At 40.9% G+C, this 19787-nt stretch overlaps 1 protein-coding gene across 1 annotated transcript in view; it reads left to right on the forward strand.

Moving 5' to 3' along the window:
* LOC307260078 (CUB and sushi domain-containing protein 3-like) overlaps nucleotides 1-19787 on the forward strand; it is a gene marked incomplete at its 5' end in the record, with an annotated part of 230853 nt that overhangs the window by 170496 nt on the left and 40570 nt on the right. Inside the window, 9 exons of the mRNA XM_080040205.1 lie at nucleotides 2514-2702; nucleotides 2921-3079; nucleotides 4333-4521; nucleotides 7592-7777; nucleotides 8540-8734; nucleotides 9473-9646; nucleotides 11340-11513; nucleotides 12806-12979; nucleotides 19559-19744. Of these exons, the coding sequence (XP_079896331.1) occupies nucleotides 2514-2702; nucleotides 2921-3079; nucleotides 4333-4521; nucleotides 7592-7777; nucleotides 8540-8734; nucleotides 9473-9646; nucleotides 11340-11513; nucleotides 12806-12979; nucleotides 19559-19744 (1626 nt within the window). The remainder of the gene's footprint in view (nucleotides 1-2513; nucleotides 2703-2920; nucleotides 3080-4332; nucleotides 4522-7591; nucleotides 7778-8539; nucleotides 8735-9472; nucleotides 9647-11339; nucleotides 11514-12805; nucleotides 12980-19558; nucleotides 19745-19787) is intronic.

Consider the following 19787-nt stretch of genomic DNA (forward strand, 5'->3'; position numbering starts at 1 on the left):
AAGATTGAACCATTGGTTAAACAAATCAAGTTGACATGCATGTCATCAAATATACTTCATACAACACTTACCTGGATGTAACTCACTAAGGATGCTTTAATATGCTAATTTAGTGTGTACGACCCATTAGACTATATATTAAATATACTAATGTCAGGTTGACTGTTTTTTTAACAATTATATTTTAATTTGTACTTTTTAAATGTATGGATGTATTTTAAATTGTTTTTTGGAAAATAATATTTCAAACATAATATCTGAGACGGCATGGTAATTACTGGTGTGTAGCCTACTTCGGTAAGGTAGAGAGGTCTACATTTGTTCTATAGCCAAACACCACATGAAAAGGCTACATTGTAAGCTTCTGCATGCTCTCAGGGTAGCTTCATAACCTCATCATAGTCTTCTAAAAAAGATCCAGTATGTAGTTGTCTGAAACAGTTTAAGCCTTTCATTACACTAGCCTATGTTTTAATCTCTCCACCTAAAGTTTGAAGCAAAGCAGGTTAAGCCACCACTGTGCTTGTTAGAAAAAAGTGTCTGTCTGGCAACCTGAGCTTATACACAGGTATGTGGGCTCAATTATTTCAATAACGTAATCTTACCAGATAGATGACTCTACACACAGTGCATTAGATATTGTCAATGAGTGAATACTATGTTTATCATAAAGCTGTTCAATATGGTAAAAGTCTGGAGGGATGTGAACCAGTACAGTGTTTCACAGTGTGTTTAGGTTATTAACGCCAGTGAAATTATGCATAGGACAATTAGAGTTGAAATTAGCAATATTTAGTAGTAATTACTTGCACACTTTACACATTTCCTTTAAGACTGATTTGTGCTGGCTCCTCGACAAATATCCCTACTGGCATCGGTAGAAACAGAAATTTCTGCTGATGAAAGAACTGAGGAAGCAGCCATTTGAATCTATGTAACTGCACCAACTGAAACCCCCATTTGGAATTCCATCATATTGCCAGTGGGAGTCATAACTCTTTCGCTAAAATTGTGCGCTATAGACCTTGTTTCTCATCTCAGATGCTTAATCTCTAAATACAGACACCTATTAAGGGGGCGTCTTTGAATAATTCACTGTTTTAAAAACTTGAAAATCAAAACTGAGACAAAAAATCCTATTTATGACCTGACTAACCCACTACATAACAGTATGCCCTTGTGTCATAAACATTCACATTGTGAGGGAAAAAAATTACATGAGTGGCATGACTGAAAATTGCTTCATTCCATTGTATGTTTATCCCTTACTCAAAAGTATCCACTTAAACTGCTTATGTAAATAGGGGAAATTTATTTTTATATTTTACTTTTTACAGCATATCTACAGTGTATACCCATCACAAACAACATAATAAAAGAAGAGAGCACAGTGGTTGGAAATAACAAAAAAACAGTGATGCTGTTTTGTAAAATGCAAAAATCAAAAGCAGCTGATCAGGGTATTCTTCAAAAGAGTATGCACTGGATTATTGATGATGTTTCTCACAAACGGGCAAACAACTGTACTGAAGAAATATTGTATATGAAATTGCTGTGAATTGATTTTCTGAACATATCGAGTTGAGATTTGTTGCCTAAATAAATAAACACTACAGTAGTGTTTTTATAAACATTGATTCTGCCTGGTACAAATTTCGGCAAAACCTTTTATTTCTGATTCAGTATCTGTTGTTGAGATATGTCATGAGAATATCTATCTTGAAATCACACAAAACACCACAAATGTATTGTGTGATTTAAGAAATGCATTGATTGTTTGTTCACTCCGACTGTTTTTCAGAACATATCTGACTGTTATTATTAAGCCAAAGGCTTTTCTATTTGAAAGTTCTGCTGTGACTCGCCAGCAGGAATACTCATACCGCTTTGTGTGACCACTCTTTACTTCTGCCTTTTTTGCCTTGATATATGTCAGATTGTTTCCAGTGACCTTATTATCTAGAACAGTTGTTCGCATTAACCTTTTATATGAGTCATGTTTCTTCACTTGTGACCAAGAACAGAAACTTACCAGCAAAAAAGAAAAAGAAAGAAACAGGTCTGGCATTTTTCACACACACACACACACACACACACACACACACACACACACACACACACACACACCACACACCATACACACCACATACATACACACACACACACACGCCATTTTCCATACAAAGTAAGCTGTCTCAGTATTGTTATTTGATAGATTGATATCAGGGCTCACCAGCTCAGCCCTTCGGTGCAATATCAGTTTCGGTGAAATGTAATTGTTTCATGACTAGTTATTGTTTTCAATGTCATTTATACGCGTCACAGTAAGGTATTGGAGTGAGGAAAAGGGAAGACAGCCATTTGCTGTGTTTATCCTACCTCCACTGGGTTCTCATCTACCTCTTTCACCTCCTCCCCGTTTCCCTTCTTCTCTTTCTCTGTTGTTCCTCCTCTGTGTCATTGTCTTCCCATAATGCAACCTTGACGGTTGACTCCTGTTTGTCTTCTCCCAGTCCAATGTCCGGCTCACGAGGTGCGTTTTGACTCGATGGGGGTGATCTTGAGTCCGGGCTATCCTGATAACTACCCCAATCTCCAGATGTGCTCCTGGCTGATCAATGTGGAGAAAGGTTACAACATCACCCTGCACTTTGAACTCTTCCAAACAGAAAAAGAGTTTGACATCTTGGAAGTGTTTGATGGTGGGTTTAATCTGGACATTCTGAAATGATTGATCTGTTGGTCGATTGTTCATATGTTGAAAGTTGTAACTGAAAGTCTCATATGATGTAATTTTTGAAACGGTAATGATATAATTTTTTTTCTCACTAAAGCAGCATACATTTAATGAATGCTATTTATCCCAAAAACTAATCAATGTTGTGTTGCTTGTTTTTGACATGGATCTGTCTCTATTCAGGGCCCAACATCTACAGCCAGAGCATGGCATCACTGAGCGGTGACATTGAAACCCCCTTCAGCTTGACCACCACAGGCCACCAGATTCTGCTGCGCTGGTCCTCTGATCATGGCACCAACCGACACGGCTTCCAGATAAGATACGTGGGTGAGTATCAAAGTATGTATCCAGCTTATGATCATATTTTCCTTTTATTAGTGCTATTTGGAAATATGTTGTCTGTAAACAGACAAGTGATAAAAGTCATGGGCTTACAATTTATATTTCAGGCATGTAGAGCCACTTCAATTGAAAAAGTGAGAACAATACATAGGGGTTAATTATTCAAATGTATCTGTTAAAGCTCATTTATATTACTGTGGATACAATTTGACCCCATGATTTTTATCACAGCTTGTTGTTTTGGGGTGTTATTTGTTGAGTCTTTTAATATCCGTTAATTGACAAAAATACTTGGCTCATAATTTTTCACATACAGAAATAACGAGGCAGGAAGCTAGTCACTGGAAGACTTCCATGCTATTTTGCACTCTTTAATATAAAAAGGTTTTAAATTCTTAATTGGTTATTTAATAAAGCAAATGGTGCAGAGCATGAGCAGCATAGGGAATCGTCTTCCCTTCTTTGAAATGCATCAATAATAATTAAAAAGGCACAAAAGACATTATATTTTCATGTCCTGTCTCTCCATTATATTTAATACACACCAAAGTGTTACTGTGAAAGCAAGTCGTGTGATGAATGTTGAAGAAGAAAAAAAGCACTCCTGCTTGACTTGATTGACTTGAACATGAACTGACATACACTCCAGTGTGTGTCTTTTCATTTTAAATCCCAACTATCTCCCAGTCATGCAGGAGAAGAAATGTTAGCAAGAATTTGCAAAGCACAGATCCCTCCTTTGCATTCTCTGTCCCATAGGCTGTTGGGTGCTCATATTCTGAAAATCAAATTAACCTTTTTTGTGTTTGATGGTCTGTAACATGAGGGAAAAGCCGTTGGAACAAATAACTGGAGGATACACCAGTATTGCATGTGTTAAAGCAAGTTGAATGTGTGCGTGCCCATAAGCCAGAGAGGAATAGTACTAATATGATTTCGAGGACATCCTTTACTTCATGGCACACAGCCCGAGTGCTAAATAGAAGTGACACTCCTTAGGCATTTTCCCTCATTAACTTTCTACATTTAAAATGGTGCCTTACTGTGACTAAAAATGTTCACCTCAGTCTTTCTCCAGAGGGGTTTTGTAAATGCCTCTCATCCGTTTGTCTCTTCACCGTTTTATTTCTCTTTTTCCTGTTATTATCTGCTGCTCTCTATTCCCTTATTCTCACCTTCTCTTCTGTTTCTCTCTTTTCCCTTGCCACTAATCCCTTCCCCCTCCCCCTCTTTTCCTCCATCTATTGTAGCGATGTACTGCAGTACCCCAGACTCCCCACAACATGGCTTTGTAGTGAGCCAGACCGGGGGTCATCTTAACAGCATGGTGCGCTGGGCCTGCGACAGGGGCTACAAGCTGATTGGAAAGGGCACAGCTGTGTGCAAGAAGACCACCTATGGCTACTACGCCTGGGACGCGCCGGTTCCCGCATGTCAAGGTGAGTACATGGTCCCTGGCAGCCTTTTATTACCAACATCAGCCTGTCTCTTTCCCTTTTCTTCTGGTCACTGCCTCTGCCCTACGCTCAGCAAGCATGCGCTAAAGGCACACCAGTGCCTCAGCCCAAGCTCTATTTCTGTGTTGTTAGCAGCTGAGCTAAATCCAGCCTGATTGAGGGCCAGTACCCTGTCAGGTGGAAAGGGAACAGAAATCAATGCTCCCTTCTTCTGTCAATTTCCACTTGTTCAAATTACTTTAGCTAACTCACCTTTAGCATGGAGTGTATGCTGCTCTTGACTCTCACTCAACTAATTGGGTTCTTTGATGCACACATGTGAAATGTGTGCATTTATGTGTGCACATGATCGCATGGACCTGCACATGCGCGCGCGCGCACACACACACACACACACACACACACACACACACACACACACACACACACACACACACACACACACACACTCATATTCACACACACACACACACTCATATTCACACACTAGCAAACAGCAACAGATGTACTTAAAAAACACTTCACACCTGTGATTATTTCTTTCAGTTCGTTAATTGCAAACAGCTTTTCGAATGCCCATAAACTGATATGGACTAATATATGCATGCTGATGCTATCCATCTGCTAGCCACTAGTTGGTGAATATCAAATTACAGTATGTTCAATCATTCATTCTTTCCAATTCATATTGTATGATAGACTGAGCGTTTACAGTATATAATCAATCAGTGACGCTCAGGCAGAAAAAGACCATTGATATAAAATGTCTTAGACCAACTGACCTTTAGAAGCTTTGATGAATAATTCACTCTCCCTATATTTAAACTTTACATCTGCAGTATAGAAAAGTGCTGTCATCAGTGTTGGTTTGATTGTAACTTACCAGTGCTCACAAATGTAGGTGGATTGATTCTCTCATGAAATTGCAAAGGCAATGTAATGACTTCAGGCCATGTTGGCAGATTCATACTTGTGATGTTTCAGTGCGCAGATACCATTGCTGCTCAATTTTCTGATGTGTGTTTGCGTAATTGTTCCTATTTTGTGTGGCCCTGCAGATGTTTGTTTCCCCGCTCTATTCACTCCCTCTGACTTGGCTCTGATGATTAAGACCTTCAAACATACTAGCTTGAGCTTTCTGTCTGATTTAAGCTGAAGTTTTGATTGATTGGCATATAATATTCTCATGCCTTAGTGAACTATAATTGTAGATGTTTTAACACCATGTTCACACTAGATGCAACAAACTACCACGCCACAGCTGCTTTGCAGAACTGCTGTGTCTCACACACTGTTGTGTTCACACTGCACTCATCATTCCTGTAGCCCCGCTTGACCTGCCATACTTACCTCAATTGATTTTAAATTGGCTGTGGATAATTAAAATGATATTAACGATATTAGGATATATAAACGATAATTGTTGATTGCAAAGGTGTGTTTTGTTTACCAAAACTGTTAAAGTCTCACAGAGACGAAGCTTGGAGCAGTTTTGGACTTTTATGCCTTGCTTAGGGTCACTTCTGCAGTGCCCTCGGCGCAACACTCCAAGATTGGTCCGCCCTGGACTTAAACCAGCGACCCTTCAGTCTCTAGCCCAAGTCCCCACAGACTGAACTACTGCCGGGCAAATGACAAATGTATGTGTCTGCCAAGTTGTGTAGCTTGTATGATGTGAAACACATCATTACACTGTCTTTTTCTGCTAGAAGCGCATCGCTCATGTAACAAATAGCCGTCCCTCCTGAGATCGAACCGTCAGGCAGCTGTGCTGCGCCGAACATGCCTCTGGGAAGCGCTGACATGCGAACAGTCTAACCAGTTAACATGGGAACCTAATTAAAAAGATCCAAACAACACACATGCATCTAGTGTGAATAAGGCCTAACACTTATACCTAAAATGTTGAATGTGGTTGTAAGCGTACTGTTGGCAAGAAATATGGCACTTTTGCAGTCACCCAGGAACAGACTTTTTGACTTGTCGTAGTGGGCAAAATACACTTCAGTCCCATTAAGTGCTGCAGTGAGGCCTGGAACACAAATCATGCGTCTACCTCATGCTGTTGCGTCTCTGCGTCTGTTATTGCTGCGTCTCTCTCGCTGTTTTCGGCCGGACATGCAACGTCTCAGCTGATACTGCTGCAGCGCTGCTTCTAAAAGCCCTGTCTTTCTACAAAGAGTTTTCATAGATGATTCCAATTAATATGAAGGTGTTTCATGTCATTTAATGATGCATATGATTAATATAGAGTTTCGACAGTAATCCGCGTGCCTCATTGCCTTTTTTTTCTTCTCTTTTTTCTCTCAACATTTTCGCTTGTAGGAAGTTTTATTTTGAAAGAGACAAACCGCGAAAATCGTGAAACTACAGTGAATGCTGCTGGTATGACTGTCAACAGATCAGTTAAAGCAGAGAAACTCGAAAGAGATTTGTGTCTCTCCGAAAAAGTAGGTGAGCCTCCTGACGCCTCCGACGGGCATCGGCAGGGCGTCCGAGGTTGAATGTGTGGCCGCTGTAGTGGGTTAACACGGTGGCCAAAAAAAAGTCAGACGCAGATGTGCAGTAGACGCAGAATCTGTGTCCTAGACCTAAGCCTTTCCAGCGAGCGTACACAATACCAGGGCTCTCGCACTGGTTCAACTTATTGACTGTTTTTATTTATTAATTCATGTTATTTAATGTATTATTACACCTTGGCTTTCCTGCTGTGACATGTCAAAGTGTCCACCATGAAAAGGGTTGTTGTCAGAGTTATGCATGGGCCTTCAATGTCAATGTTGAGCAATTATTTCCTTTGGAGTTTTGACCTCTTAAAATGATAACCATAAGAAAAGAACACTTCTTTACTTGCTCATAACAAAGGTGTTGCACTTTGGTTCAAGTAAATATGTGTGTATTCAGCACTTGCTCCCAAAAATGTGAATGTATAGTGAATATGTGCCTGCCTGCCATTGACAGTGTTTGCCAGACGTCTCTGTGCAAACCTCTCCTCTATGTGACTTGTACTATGCATAAACGTGTTGGACAATCATCCTCTTGCCGCCTGCAGCTGTGTCATGCGGTGTACCCAGTGCGCCAGTGAATGGAGGTGTGCTCGCTACTGATTACTCCGTCGGCACACGGGTGACCTACTTCTGCAACAGCGGCTACCGGCTCTCCTCCAAAGAGTTGACGACCACAGTCTGCCAGCCAGACGGCACCTGGAGCAACCACAACAAGATACCACGATGCATCGGTGAGTAGAAGGTGTTAGGGGGCACGAGGCAAGCTGTAGAGAAGAGAGAGAGAGTGATTTAGAGAGACAGCGTAACCACAAAAACACAGAGTATGGATAAGCAATTGGAAGGAGAAGATAAGAGAAGAGGACAGGAAAGGCTTATGGAGAAGGAACTGATTGGAATTTTTGACAGCTGTGTACTGGAGAGAAAAAGTTGGAGTTTGAAAAATCCTCTGGATAAGTTGAGGAATATCAAACGGTTTCAATAAAACACTGTATGGTAAACGAGGGTGTCATGAAATATGGAGTGCAGTCCCCACCACAAGTCTTGGTTTCCTTTTACAAAAACACGGATGGATGAAAGGGAGAATGATAGTGGAGAGAAAATCTGTAGCTTTTGCTGTGGTAAGTGTTTTTACCTTCCTCTGCAACTTGTCTAAGTCTGAAGGACAGTGTAATGAGTGATTGACAACAATGTTTACTACTGAGACCAATGTTTATTCCCTGCTGTGTCCCACAGCAAAGAGCGAATGTTTACATTTCAAACTCTTCTGGTTTCATTGTCAATTCAACAACTTTGTTTAGGAAAAACCTGTGTAGCCAGTAACTGCAGGAGGGTTGCTATTTACATTGTGTTCCTTACTCATTAAAATGTTTCTATCCAACTGTATTTGTAATTCATCTACACTGTTGGGTTGTTACACGTGATGACTGGTTTTGACTTGACCAAACTAACAATGCAAACTACCAACACATTCTTTTCCCTTTTCTTCGGCACAGTCATTATGTGCCCTAGTCTCAGCTCCTTCTCTCTGGACCACGGGAAATGGAAAATTGTAAACGGTTCGGCCTATGAGTATGGAACTAAAATAATCTTCACTTGCAACCCTGGATACTACCGTGTAGGCCCCGCCCACATCCAGTGCTTGGCCAATGGGGTGTGGAGCTGGAGGAACGAGAGACCTCGGTGTAGAAGTAAGTAACTTCTGCTTCAGCAACACAAGAAATCACAAAATTTAAATCACACATATTCATGAATGCAGACCACTTGATAATTACATTTGGCCAACTTCGCCAAATAGATAATGTTCTCCTACATATGTCTCTATTTTGTAATTACATGATCATGAAAAAATAAATGTCAATAAATTCACATAGTACATAGTCCCATTCCCCATTTCTTTAGTCTCAAGTAAAAGTAAAAGATAGAATAGAATTAAACATTGTTTTTCAATTGAAAAACAATGTTTTTCTTCTTAAAACTTGAAGAATGAATATATTAGTTTCAGCTCACTTAAAGAGCAGCTCAATTATTTACTTTTATACTGTACAAATATTTCCTTCTCTGCCTAGGTTAGATATTGTTGATTGTTGGAAAATAAAAGCTTTTCTAGGCTGCCATGGGAACTACTTCTTGAGAGGCAAAAGAGCTGAGTAGCCTGTGTAATGGTAAAGGGAGTTGTGAGCCAGCATGATGAAAGATGTTGGGACAAAGGCAAACATTCTCATTATCTTCCCCATGAAATAGCACAGGTCACTCTTTTATCGCATTAAGGTCGGTACGATGTGCTCTCCTTTTGACTCTGAAGATGTAAGCCAACTTATGTGTCCTCTTTCTTTCTCCTCTCTCATTCCTTTCCTGGTGTCATGTTCTCTCCTTCCCTTCCTCCTCTATCTCCTCCCTTTCTTGTTGAAATCTTTATCATATTGCAGTAATTTCCTGTAGCGATCTTCCCACTCCGCCTAATGGGAAGAAAATTGGGACCCAAACTACTTTTGGAGCATCCGGCATTTTCAGCTGTAACCTTGGCTATGTTTTAAGCGGATCTACAGTTAGAGAGTGTCTCCTGTCTGGCCTTTGGAGTGGGACAGAGACACACTGCCTGGGTAAGCAGGGTGTAAATCTTCGGTCAAACACTGCTGGCAATTTGTCCTCACAGAAAATAAGCGTTTTTGATTAGGCCAACATACCCAGAATAGAACCAGATTAGGAAGCAGAGGGTGGCTGTAACTTGTTGTGTACGGCCAATTACCGAAAACATTTTGGAAGATGTGCAATTTTTGGTCTTCTGGTTCTGACTTCATGCTGGTCCTCAATGCTGGCTCTATGTTGTCATTTGGTGCTGGCACACATCAGACTGTTTGATGCATTGTAGAGATCATAAGGTAAAATATATTGTGCCAATGTGCAATCACTTTTGGCAAAAACGGTTCAGTTAATTGGAGCATGGAACTCTACAGTAAAGCCTCCAAGTCAGTCTGATATGAGGGTTTAAAATGCTAAATGTGAGATAGCAGCTACAGAGCCACAGCTGTCCTGAAAGTACATGACACTTGCCAAGTTGTACCAGCACTATTTCAGTTGTTGCTAAGATACATTATATAAACAAGACAATATGCTACAGCTTAGCTCACCACAGCTCATCACAGCCCTGTAGTGTGGAAGAAAATGAGACATATATAATTACTTAGGCTACATTCAGATCCACACTGGAGGAGAATGTGACAGTTTCCCTTGCAGATGCATTAGTCCGTTTCTCAACCCTTTGGCACCAGCACTCCAAGCTCCACTCAAGATTGGTACAGTTCATTAAAAGAAGGGCACATGTCTCTTATTTAGTAATATGACTGTCAGGGTTAACATAGCCAAGGACCCCTCTCAGTGTAGTCACCTTCTTCAGCACTGTCTTCAGAGAGTCTGGGCTGCTCTCAACTCGAGTATGATAATAAAATGCTCGGCTGAGTTTCTGGGTGCAGGAGTGAATTAGGGAATCAGACTCACAGTCAGTGGCAATTTTGCAGGTTTTAAGTGGCAGTGGAAATCTCAGCAAGATTCCTCCTCTCTGAAAGGTATTTATTGTAGCCGAAAGTAATAAGATTACGTGCATGAACGTATTGCACCGATTTCCAGGAGTTTCACATGCGTCTCTCTGTCTACACAGTAGATGAGAAAAGCCACAAGTTATCGCCACGAGTAAAGCTGGGGCCAATATACATTGAGAAATAATTCAGCGATAATGAGCTGAAAAAATGCTTTCCAAATCCAATATGTTTCACAAATAAACTGAACTAATTTGTTTGCAGGCATTATAATTCCAAGACATTTTGTTTACCAGTTTCCTCATTTCATTGTATAATACAGTTGTCAAAATGCAAAGTTATTCAAAAGTATTAACGGTCAAAGCTGTGTCTCTCTCTACCCTACAAATATAGTCCATTAGTTGAGTGGGTGCTACTGTAGGCCATTATTCTGAAACACTGCAAACTTGAGCAAAAGTATTACACCACATGAATAATTGATTGAGATAATTCATTGTGATTTCTGAAGTGCATAGCATTCCGTTCCAACACTGGACCTCATCATTGGCTACTACAACTGCATATTCTTCTGACTGTAGGCTGTTATTAATACTTTTTAATATTAAGCACTTTAAATTGTGTTTTAGAATACACTGTCTTTGTCAAGTCTCCATTTCCAAATAAATGAATGATCTTGTTGATAAAGAGAAAGAAACATTAAGCAGAAGGAAAATAGAATTCACAATACTGTGTTCTTTTTGTTTTTTTCATCACTGTACAGCCGGTCACTGTGGTGTTCCAGAGCAAATCGTAAATGGGCAGGTGATTGGGGAGAACTTTGGTTATAGGGACACCGTGGTTTACCAGTGCAATCCTGGATTCAGGCTCATTGGCTCCTCGGTGCGGATCTGCCAGCAGGATCACAACTGGTCCGGACAGCTCCCAGTTTGTATCTGTAAGTACTTTAACACCAATTCTCACTGAATGACTTGAAGAGGGATTGCGTGTGTACATGCATGTTTTTTTTGGTTGAGTGTGCAATACCAGTATCTGTCATAAAAGACGGACAGACCTGGTTATTTCAGAGTTGCTTAACATAGACTCTACTGTCCAGATACAAAAGAGTTGAGTAAAGAGCATGTGTTTTATTATGAACCATTTTAAAGGAAGCTTTGGAATTGAAAAGTAGTTTTCTACTAGCCTGGCATTCCCAGACCTGCCACTAGGCGCTGGCAAATTAAATTTGCTGCGCGTGTTGGTCTGGACACGCTCCGTTGAAGCTTATCAAGAAAGCCAGAAATCTGGCGGGCGCGCCAGAGCCCCTTATATGGTACTCTGGGGAGGACGTAACCGGATGACGACAGTGACGTGCATGCGACGTCGAAGCCGTGATAGTAAACATCAGAGATGGCTGCGGATATGTTGTGTGAGTTTGAGACTGCTTTGGCCTCGACCCTTAACGATTTGGAAGACGGCACTCAAATCTTTCATTAGCAAGTAAGTGGAATGTTCTATTTTGCCGACCGACAACGGCAAACGTTTAATATAACAGTTTAACAGCTGTTCGCTAAACGAAAGGGGCTTACGTCGCCTTGTGCATCGCTCTGATTGGTTGTAGTGCTTTCCAACTGCGTGCAGTGGCATTTGAAATGCACGAGTAGGAGCCGCCCCTTGAGTTGGAAATTACTATTGATCGTCGCCAGACCCTCTATCGTTCAAGATATCAGGGTCTGGATTTCCAGGCTAGTTTTCTACAGAAAAGCTTGAAGCATTGATACTTTTTTTTAAATAAATAAGAAGTATTTTATCTATCTTAAAAAAAAATCAATGTTAAAAACCTTTGTGCAATTCCAAAAGCTTCCTCCTTCTTGAGTTGAGTCAACAGTTGATACATGTCCTCATAATGTGATTCTCATATGTGATAGTCTCCTATTAACCTAACATTGCTCTGAAATGTGCTGTTTACCTTTTCCCAATCGAAATGATATCTTGATTTCTAATTACCCCGTTCTCCTCTGAGGTTAATAATACGCTCATGGTAATTATATTCATATGATAGATGTCACCGTACTTTACCTTTAGATCATTGTTATTGAATGATATCTCCCTCTCTCTTATTATCTCTGTTTCCACATGCTCTATCATTCTCACTCCCCTCCCCTTTACCTTTACTTTGTATCCCTTGGTTACCGCCTCTCGTCTTCTATCCTCTCTGACATGTCCATGGGTGATGCATGTCAACGTCAGCTGTCACATGTGGCCACCCCGGTAGCCCTATCTATGGGCGCACCACGGGCGATGGCTTCAACTACAATGACGTGGTGCGCTTCTCCTGCAACAAAGGCTACACCCTGGAAGGACCCTCCACAGCCCAGTGCCAGGCCAGCCGCCAGTGGAGCCGGCAGCCACCCACATGCAGAGGTAAACGTCCACGCTACACGGCCCCTGCAGGATAGATAGATGATGATGATTGGCAGCTGAACTGACTTAAAAGTGTCAGAAGGATGCAGATTAATTTTGACAGCCGAACTAAAAAGCTGCTTGTCTCCGCCAGCGTGTTAAGCAAAAGCTCAGACTACAGGCGTTGCCTCAGGAGGCAAGACACACAGGAACCAAAAGGAAGAACATTTCTATTTAAAACCTCTGTGTTTATACTTCAGTCCTATTCAATCTCTATTTCTTACACTTTCCGTGTTTTTCATTCGGTAGAAATAATTGCTTTATTTATTAGGTAATCAGTATTCATATTTTGCTTAATATCTATGGGTTCTCTATATCGTGTAATGTCTGAAAATATCCCACGATTCAGAGTCTCAAGCATAACAGACATTATTTTATTATGTAAAATGACGCGGAATTGGCAGCAAATACAGTAAGATATCATCATCTACTGCCTTTACTGTTGCACAACCCCCCCCCCCCCTTACCCCAAAGGCCCATCCTGAGCCAGGGAAAACACTGTAGAGGTGTTTGAATGTTTGATATCAAAAGGCACTTCTTTGTCATTGTTTCTGTGAATCAAGCTAGCTAGTAGGCTCCAGTCATAGTGTTGTGACAGGATGAAATAGCTTTTGCAGGTGATGCTTCCCAAATCAAAAGCTAGAAGAACCACAAGACTTCAACAGCCATCAGATGTATCATGATCATTCAGCAATCATCAGCCAGTGACAGCCAGCTAGCATAGTCAGGCAAAGACACAGAAGCAGAATGGATAGACACGGTGTTCACATATCTAATCACTTGAATGAGAAAAGTCACTGTCTGTTCTACTTCTCTGGCTAGAGCATTAGGCAAGTCTGGAGCCCTGACCAGCGAAAGCAGGGAAATGGCAATAATGAGCTTGCAGCAGAATGTATGGGAAGAGGGGGGGGGGGGGGTATATGTGGAATTATATCTACAATTTCACCAAGAAGCTTGCTGCAGGGAGAGATTACTTTGAAGGCAAAAAGACTCAGAGTACATTTAATGTAAGAGGTTTTTATTTGGAGTGTCAGATGATGGCTGGGTTTTAGTTCTGTCCAATTTTAGTTTGCCCAGGTTACGCTCATTAGTGGTGTGTTTACAGTCGCCAGTAATCTAGATATGTTTCTGTGTGACAATACTGCAGAAATGTTTATTTGTTTTCAAATCATTTTGACAGTTTGACATTGTTTTTTTCTGGGAATATTTCCCACTATTTACATTATTTTACCCTAAGTAAAATGGAAATAGATAAAAGAATGTACTGTGCAGCATGATGTAAGCTCTTCATTTTAATAATACTTGAAACTATGGAGCTTTCTCATATTTGCCTTTGAAAAGGTTTCCCACTTTAGACATATAGCTGTTGCAATGGGGAGATGTGGTAAATGTAGATGAATACTGATCTTAACTGACTTTAATTCTATAAAACAAGATAAAACATTTGGCAGCAATCATCAAAAAATGTAAATGAAGAAATTCATTTAGTCCGTCTCCTGATCTAGTCAGCCCAAGCTAGATTTTCCCGACTTTTACAATTTACAAATATCTCTCCTCTTGGCATGAATCATTTTGGTTGTCAGGTAGTTATATGAGAAAAGAAAACAGTTTTAATTACTGTGAATAGCTCCGTGGAGAGTGACCTGTAAAAGATCCCAAACTGCGAAATCCTATTAAATATGGCTGTCGCACCATATTTTCTTTTCTTTCCTAATTAAGCCCGCTTTTTCGCATATTTGCATTATTGATTTAATTTGACGTGTTCCTGAACTAAATTTCACCCTAATCTACTTTCAACTGTTTAAACCTCCCTGTCAGCAGTGAGGTTTTGAAGACATCAACCACTTCTAAAATGAATGCCTGTGAATATGTGACAAGAGATGTGCCTTTGGTTGTGCTGTTTGGTGGTGGTGTAAGCATAATTGACAATGCCTAAATATAGCCTGGGCACACTTGTCTCCCTGTTTTTAGAATACAAAAAGAAACAGAAAAAACAACACATCATGTCATACCAAGAAATAGTTCTATTATTAACTCACAAGTGAACATGCTGACAGATAGCATTTATGCAAATGAGCCTCCGACCAAAGAAGAAAGACTACAAAGCTTTCAGGAAAGACAAGTCAGAGATCCCTAGCGATGATACTGGTTGGAGTTCATAAGGCAGATTTCCAGATGGCTGTTATGTGTTGTCTTGTTTGACTCCATGCCATGTTGAGGCAAAATTAAACTGTGTGATGTGTATATTGCCTTAGCAACCGTATGTGCAGAGTTGAGTATACAAACAATATTCATAAGTTGGGTTTGGAAATGCTCTCAAGAGGTAAATATTCACTTCCACTCAAGTAATCACTCTGTACTGTTTTCATCAATAATTAATTTACATTATCCCTGAAAAATAAAATTAATGTATGTGTATGAAGTAGGGCTGTCAAAATTAACGCGTTAACGCAGGGTGATTAATTTCTGGAATTAACGGCGTTAATTTTTTTAACGCATGCGCAGAATGATCCGCCCCGTACATCCCACCGGCTCTGTACTACAGTCATCTAATGTTGTGGCTGACCCAGGATCAGTAGCTGCGCGCAGCCAGACATAGCAGCATGTTAGCCCGTGCCGTGTTTTAAAGTTTTAAACTGCTAACGGTCACGTCTGTGTCTGGGGCATAGATAGTATATAAAATCAACTGCCGCGGCTGGCAGTTGATGTCGGGAGCAACATGAGGAGAAACATTGTCCACTCTGTTCAGAGCCCGCGAGGACACAAACGTCTGCAGTTTTCAGAGGTGTGTGTGATCAGACATCAACATAACGTCGGCTTCCTGGTACACATGAACAGTCCCCTAGGACGTGGTTGCGTCTACAAACGCACGCACACACGCACAGACACACACGCACACACCGCGGACTGTAATCAAGTTGTATTTAAGAATGCACAACCTATTGGTTCACCAAATAAATGCCATTCTATAGCCTATCCTATATTTGCCCAAAGACATAGTAAAGAGACAGACCAATTGAATTATGGTTTGGTTTAAATTTATTTTCAGTATTAAAACCATAATTTGGATTTTCAATTAATAAACATAGCCTACTAATTTTAAATGTACATATCCACCTTCTGTCATTTATCTTTCCGTTCATACAACAATATACAGAGAAAATTCGAATTTTTCGGGCATATTTCGAATGGTAAAATTAATCGTGATTAATCGTGATTAATCCACAGAATCCTGTGATTAATCTGATTAAAAATGTTAATCGTTTGACAGCCCTAGTATGAAGTCATTAACTAACCCTTAAAGCAGCTACGAGTAACATTTAAATATCTTTTAAACAGCCTCATGTTTCCTCTGATAATCATAAATTACCTCTAACAGTAAACGAGACCATCAGTGCAAAGAAATACCTTTTTATATACAGGTCCTTCTCATATAATTAGCATATTGTGATAAAGTTGATTATTTTCCATAATGTAATGATAATAATTGAACTTTCCTATATTTTAGATTCATTGCACACCAACTGAAATATTTCAGGTCTTTTGTTGTTTTAATACTGATGATTTTGGCATACAGCTCATGAAAACCCCAAATTCCTATCTCAAAAAATTAGCATATCATGAAAAGGTACTCTAAACGAGCTCTTAACCTAATCATCTGAATCAACTAATTAACTCTAAACACCTGCAAAAGATTCCTGAGGCTTTTAAAAACTCCCAGCCTGGTTCATTCCTCACAATCATGGGTAAGACTGCCGACCTGACTGCTGTCCAGAAGGCCATCATTGACACCCTCAAGCAAGAGGGTAAGACACAGAAAGACATTTCTGAGCGAATAGGCTGTTCCCAGAGTGCTGTATCAAGGCACCTCAGTGGGAAGTCTGTGGGAAGGAAAAAGTGTGGCAGAAAACGCTGCACAACCAGAAGAGGTGACCGGACCCTGAGGAGGATTGTGGAGAAGGGCCGATTCCAGACCTTGGGGGACCTGCGGAAGCAGTGGACTGAGTAGAAACATACAGAGCCACCGTGCACAGGCGTGTGCAGGAAATGGGCTACGGGTGCCGCATTCCCCAGGTCAAGCCACTTTTGAACCAGAAACAGCGGCAGAAGCGCCTGACCTGGGCTACAGAGAAGCAGCACTGGACTGTTGCTCAGTGGTCCAAAGTACTTTTTTCAGATGAAAGCAAATTTTGCATGTCATTCGGAAATCAAGGTGCCAGAGTCTGGAGGAAGACTGGGGAGAAGGAAATGCCAAAATGCCTGAAGTCCAGTGTCAAGTACCCACAGTCAGTGATGGTCTGGGGTGCCATGTCAGCTGCTGGTGTTGGTCCACTGTGTTTTATCAAAGGCAGGGTCAATGCAGCTAGCTATCAGGAGATTTTGGAGCACTTCATGCTTCCATCTGCTGAAAAGCTTTATGGAGATGAAGATTTAATTTTTCAACAAGACCTGACACCTGCTCACAGTGCCAAAACCACTGGTAAATGGTTTACTGACCATGGTATTACTGTGCTCAATTGGCCTGCCAACTCTCCTGATCCGAACCCCATAGAGAATCTGTGGGATATTGTGAAGAGGAAGTTGAGAGACACCAGACCCAACACTGTGGATGAGCTTAAGGCCGCTATCGAAGCATCCTGGGCCTCCATAACACCTCAGCAGTGCCACAGGCTGATTGCCTCCATGCCACGTCGCATTGAAGCAGTCATTTCTGCGAAAGCATTCCCGACCAAGTATTGAGTGCATAACTGGACATAATTATTTGAAGGTTGACTTTTTTGTATTAAAAACACTTTTCTTTTATTGGTCGGATGAAATATGCTAATTTTTTGAGATAGGGATTTTTGGTTTTTCTTTACTTTTTTGCCAAAATCATCAATATTAAAACAATATAAGGCTTGAACTACTTCAGTTGTGTGTAATGAATCTAAAATATATGAAAGTCTAATGTCTATCAGTACATTACAGAAAATATTGAACTTTATCACAATATGCTAATTATATGAGAAAGACCTGTAGTTTTTATTACCGCTTTTGGTCTGGTCGTACACCCAGTCCGATTTTCGGTTCGCTCGTTCAGGCTCTATGGTCACATATCCGTATTGGTCGCAGATTTCAGTGTGGCGCAGCAACGCGATTTGAGAAGCCTATCCCTCCAAGTGAGGGAAGGGGAGCGGGAGCCCTGTTTGAGACAGTTATTTGTCGTCATAATGACTGATAACGGGGCTGAACCATCAAAGAAAAAAAGAGAATGCAATGAAGAAAAGCTAAAAGGGAGAGTGACATAAGCTATGGGCGGGACGAGGGCGTTGCCAAGCAACGTGTATATAATTTCACGGGAGCGAACTAGACTGCAGTGTTTACTCCTAAATTAATGAGCGGTTGGTACTAACACAAAGTTTGCTTTGCTTCACCATCATCAGATAACCATTATCTGAAATAGTCATTATTTACAACAACAACACAAACACATTACCTCGTGATCCATACTAACTGCCGTCTCTCGTTCATTCGCTTTCTGTGAGGACACGTAATCTTTCAGCTCCGTGAGAGAGAGTAGTTAGGTGACACTGCTGCATCAACTCATTGCAATCAGGTGTGTGTGGTACTGACTGGCATTAGTTGATGCAGTGTCAAAACCACTCTCACAGAGCCGAATAGAGTCCGTGCCCTCACACTTTCAACACACGGACATGCACTATATTGCACCCTACTCAGTTCACACTTGCACGCCTGGCACGAGCTAGAAAACAGCTTTGCGACAGCGGGAGTCGTAAAAATACTACCGCTTTTGTCCAAAGGGGCCGCCAACGGACCATGTTACTCGTGGTGGCTTTAATATAATATCGCAGGATGCTTATGAGAGAAAGTTTCATGTCATAATGTGATGATGCGAATGCAACAGACATTTGCCTGAAATTACATTCAAAATGACGGTCTTACCTTAAATATCCTTGCAGCAATACAAAATGATTGACTGCTGTCTGTATTTTCCCATTATTATTTAAAGGTGCATGCTGTAAGCGGAATGGTTCTTTTAGCTAACTTCCTGTCAGTTACTGCAGTTAGCAGTCCCCTCGCTCGTCCCTACGTCACCATTAATGCATTGCGGTCTTCAAGCAGCGAGTTATCTAGCATCATCTCAGATCCATAAGTGTGATAAAACATGATAAAAACCATCAAAACAGACATTGGGAAGGATTTTTCTCTGCTCCGCCATTGTAGGCGCATACACATTCACCCATCTGTTGCTCTGGCGTGCACCGGCAGTGAGACCATGGAGTGTATATAGTATCTATGAGTGAGACGGGTGTCTGTTTGTAGCGTTCTCTCTTCTGATTGGATAAACATTTCGGGATACTCCAATAAGTTTATTTGACGATTACATGCAAAGCAGCTGACTGAGAGATCGGCTTTATGAAATGCGCACATTATGTAAGTGATCGCTGAATGAATAAAGAGCGAGTTAACACTTTTATTAACATAAATAAACCGCTTACTTCACCTTTAATCATTTTTTCTCTTGTCTTTTTGATCCAGTGGTAAACTGCACAGATCCAGGTATACCTGCCAATTCGATCCGGGAGAGTAAGATTGAGCACGGTAACTTCACATTTGGGAGCGTGGTCTTCTACGATTGTAACCCAGGATATTACGTGTTCGGCTCATCAGTGCTCACCTGCCAGCCGGTGGGCCACTGGGACAAACCTCTCCCAGAATGCATTGGTACAGTGGATATTGTTTTTATATTATCATGTGTCCTTATTTG

The sequence above is a fragment of the Ammodytes marinus genome (genome assembly GCF_949987685.1).
Source record: "Ammodytes marinus genome assembly, chromosome: 13".
Lineage (NCBI taxonomy): Eukaryota > Metazoa > Chordata > Actinopteri > Uranoscopiformes > Ammodytidae > Ammodytes > Ammodytes marinus.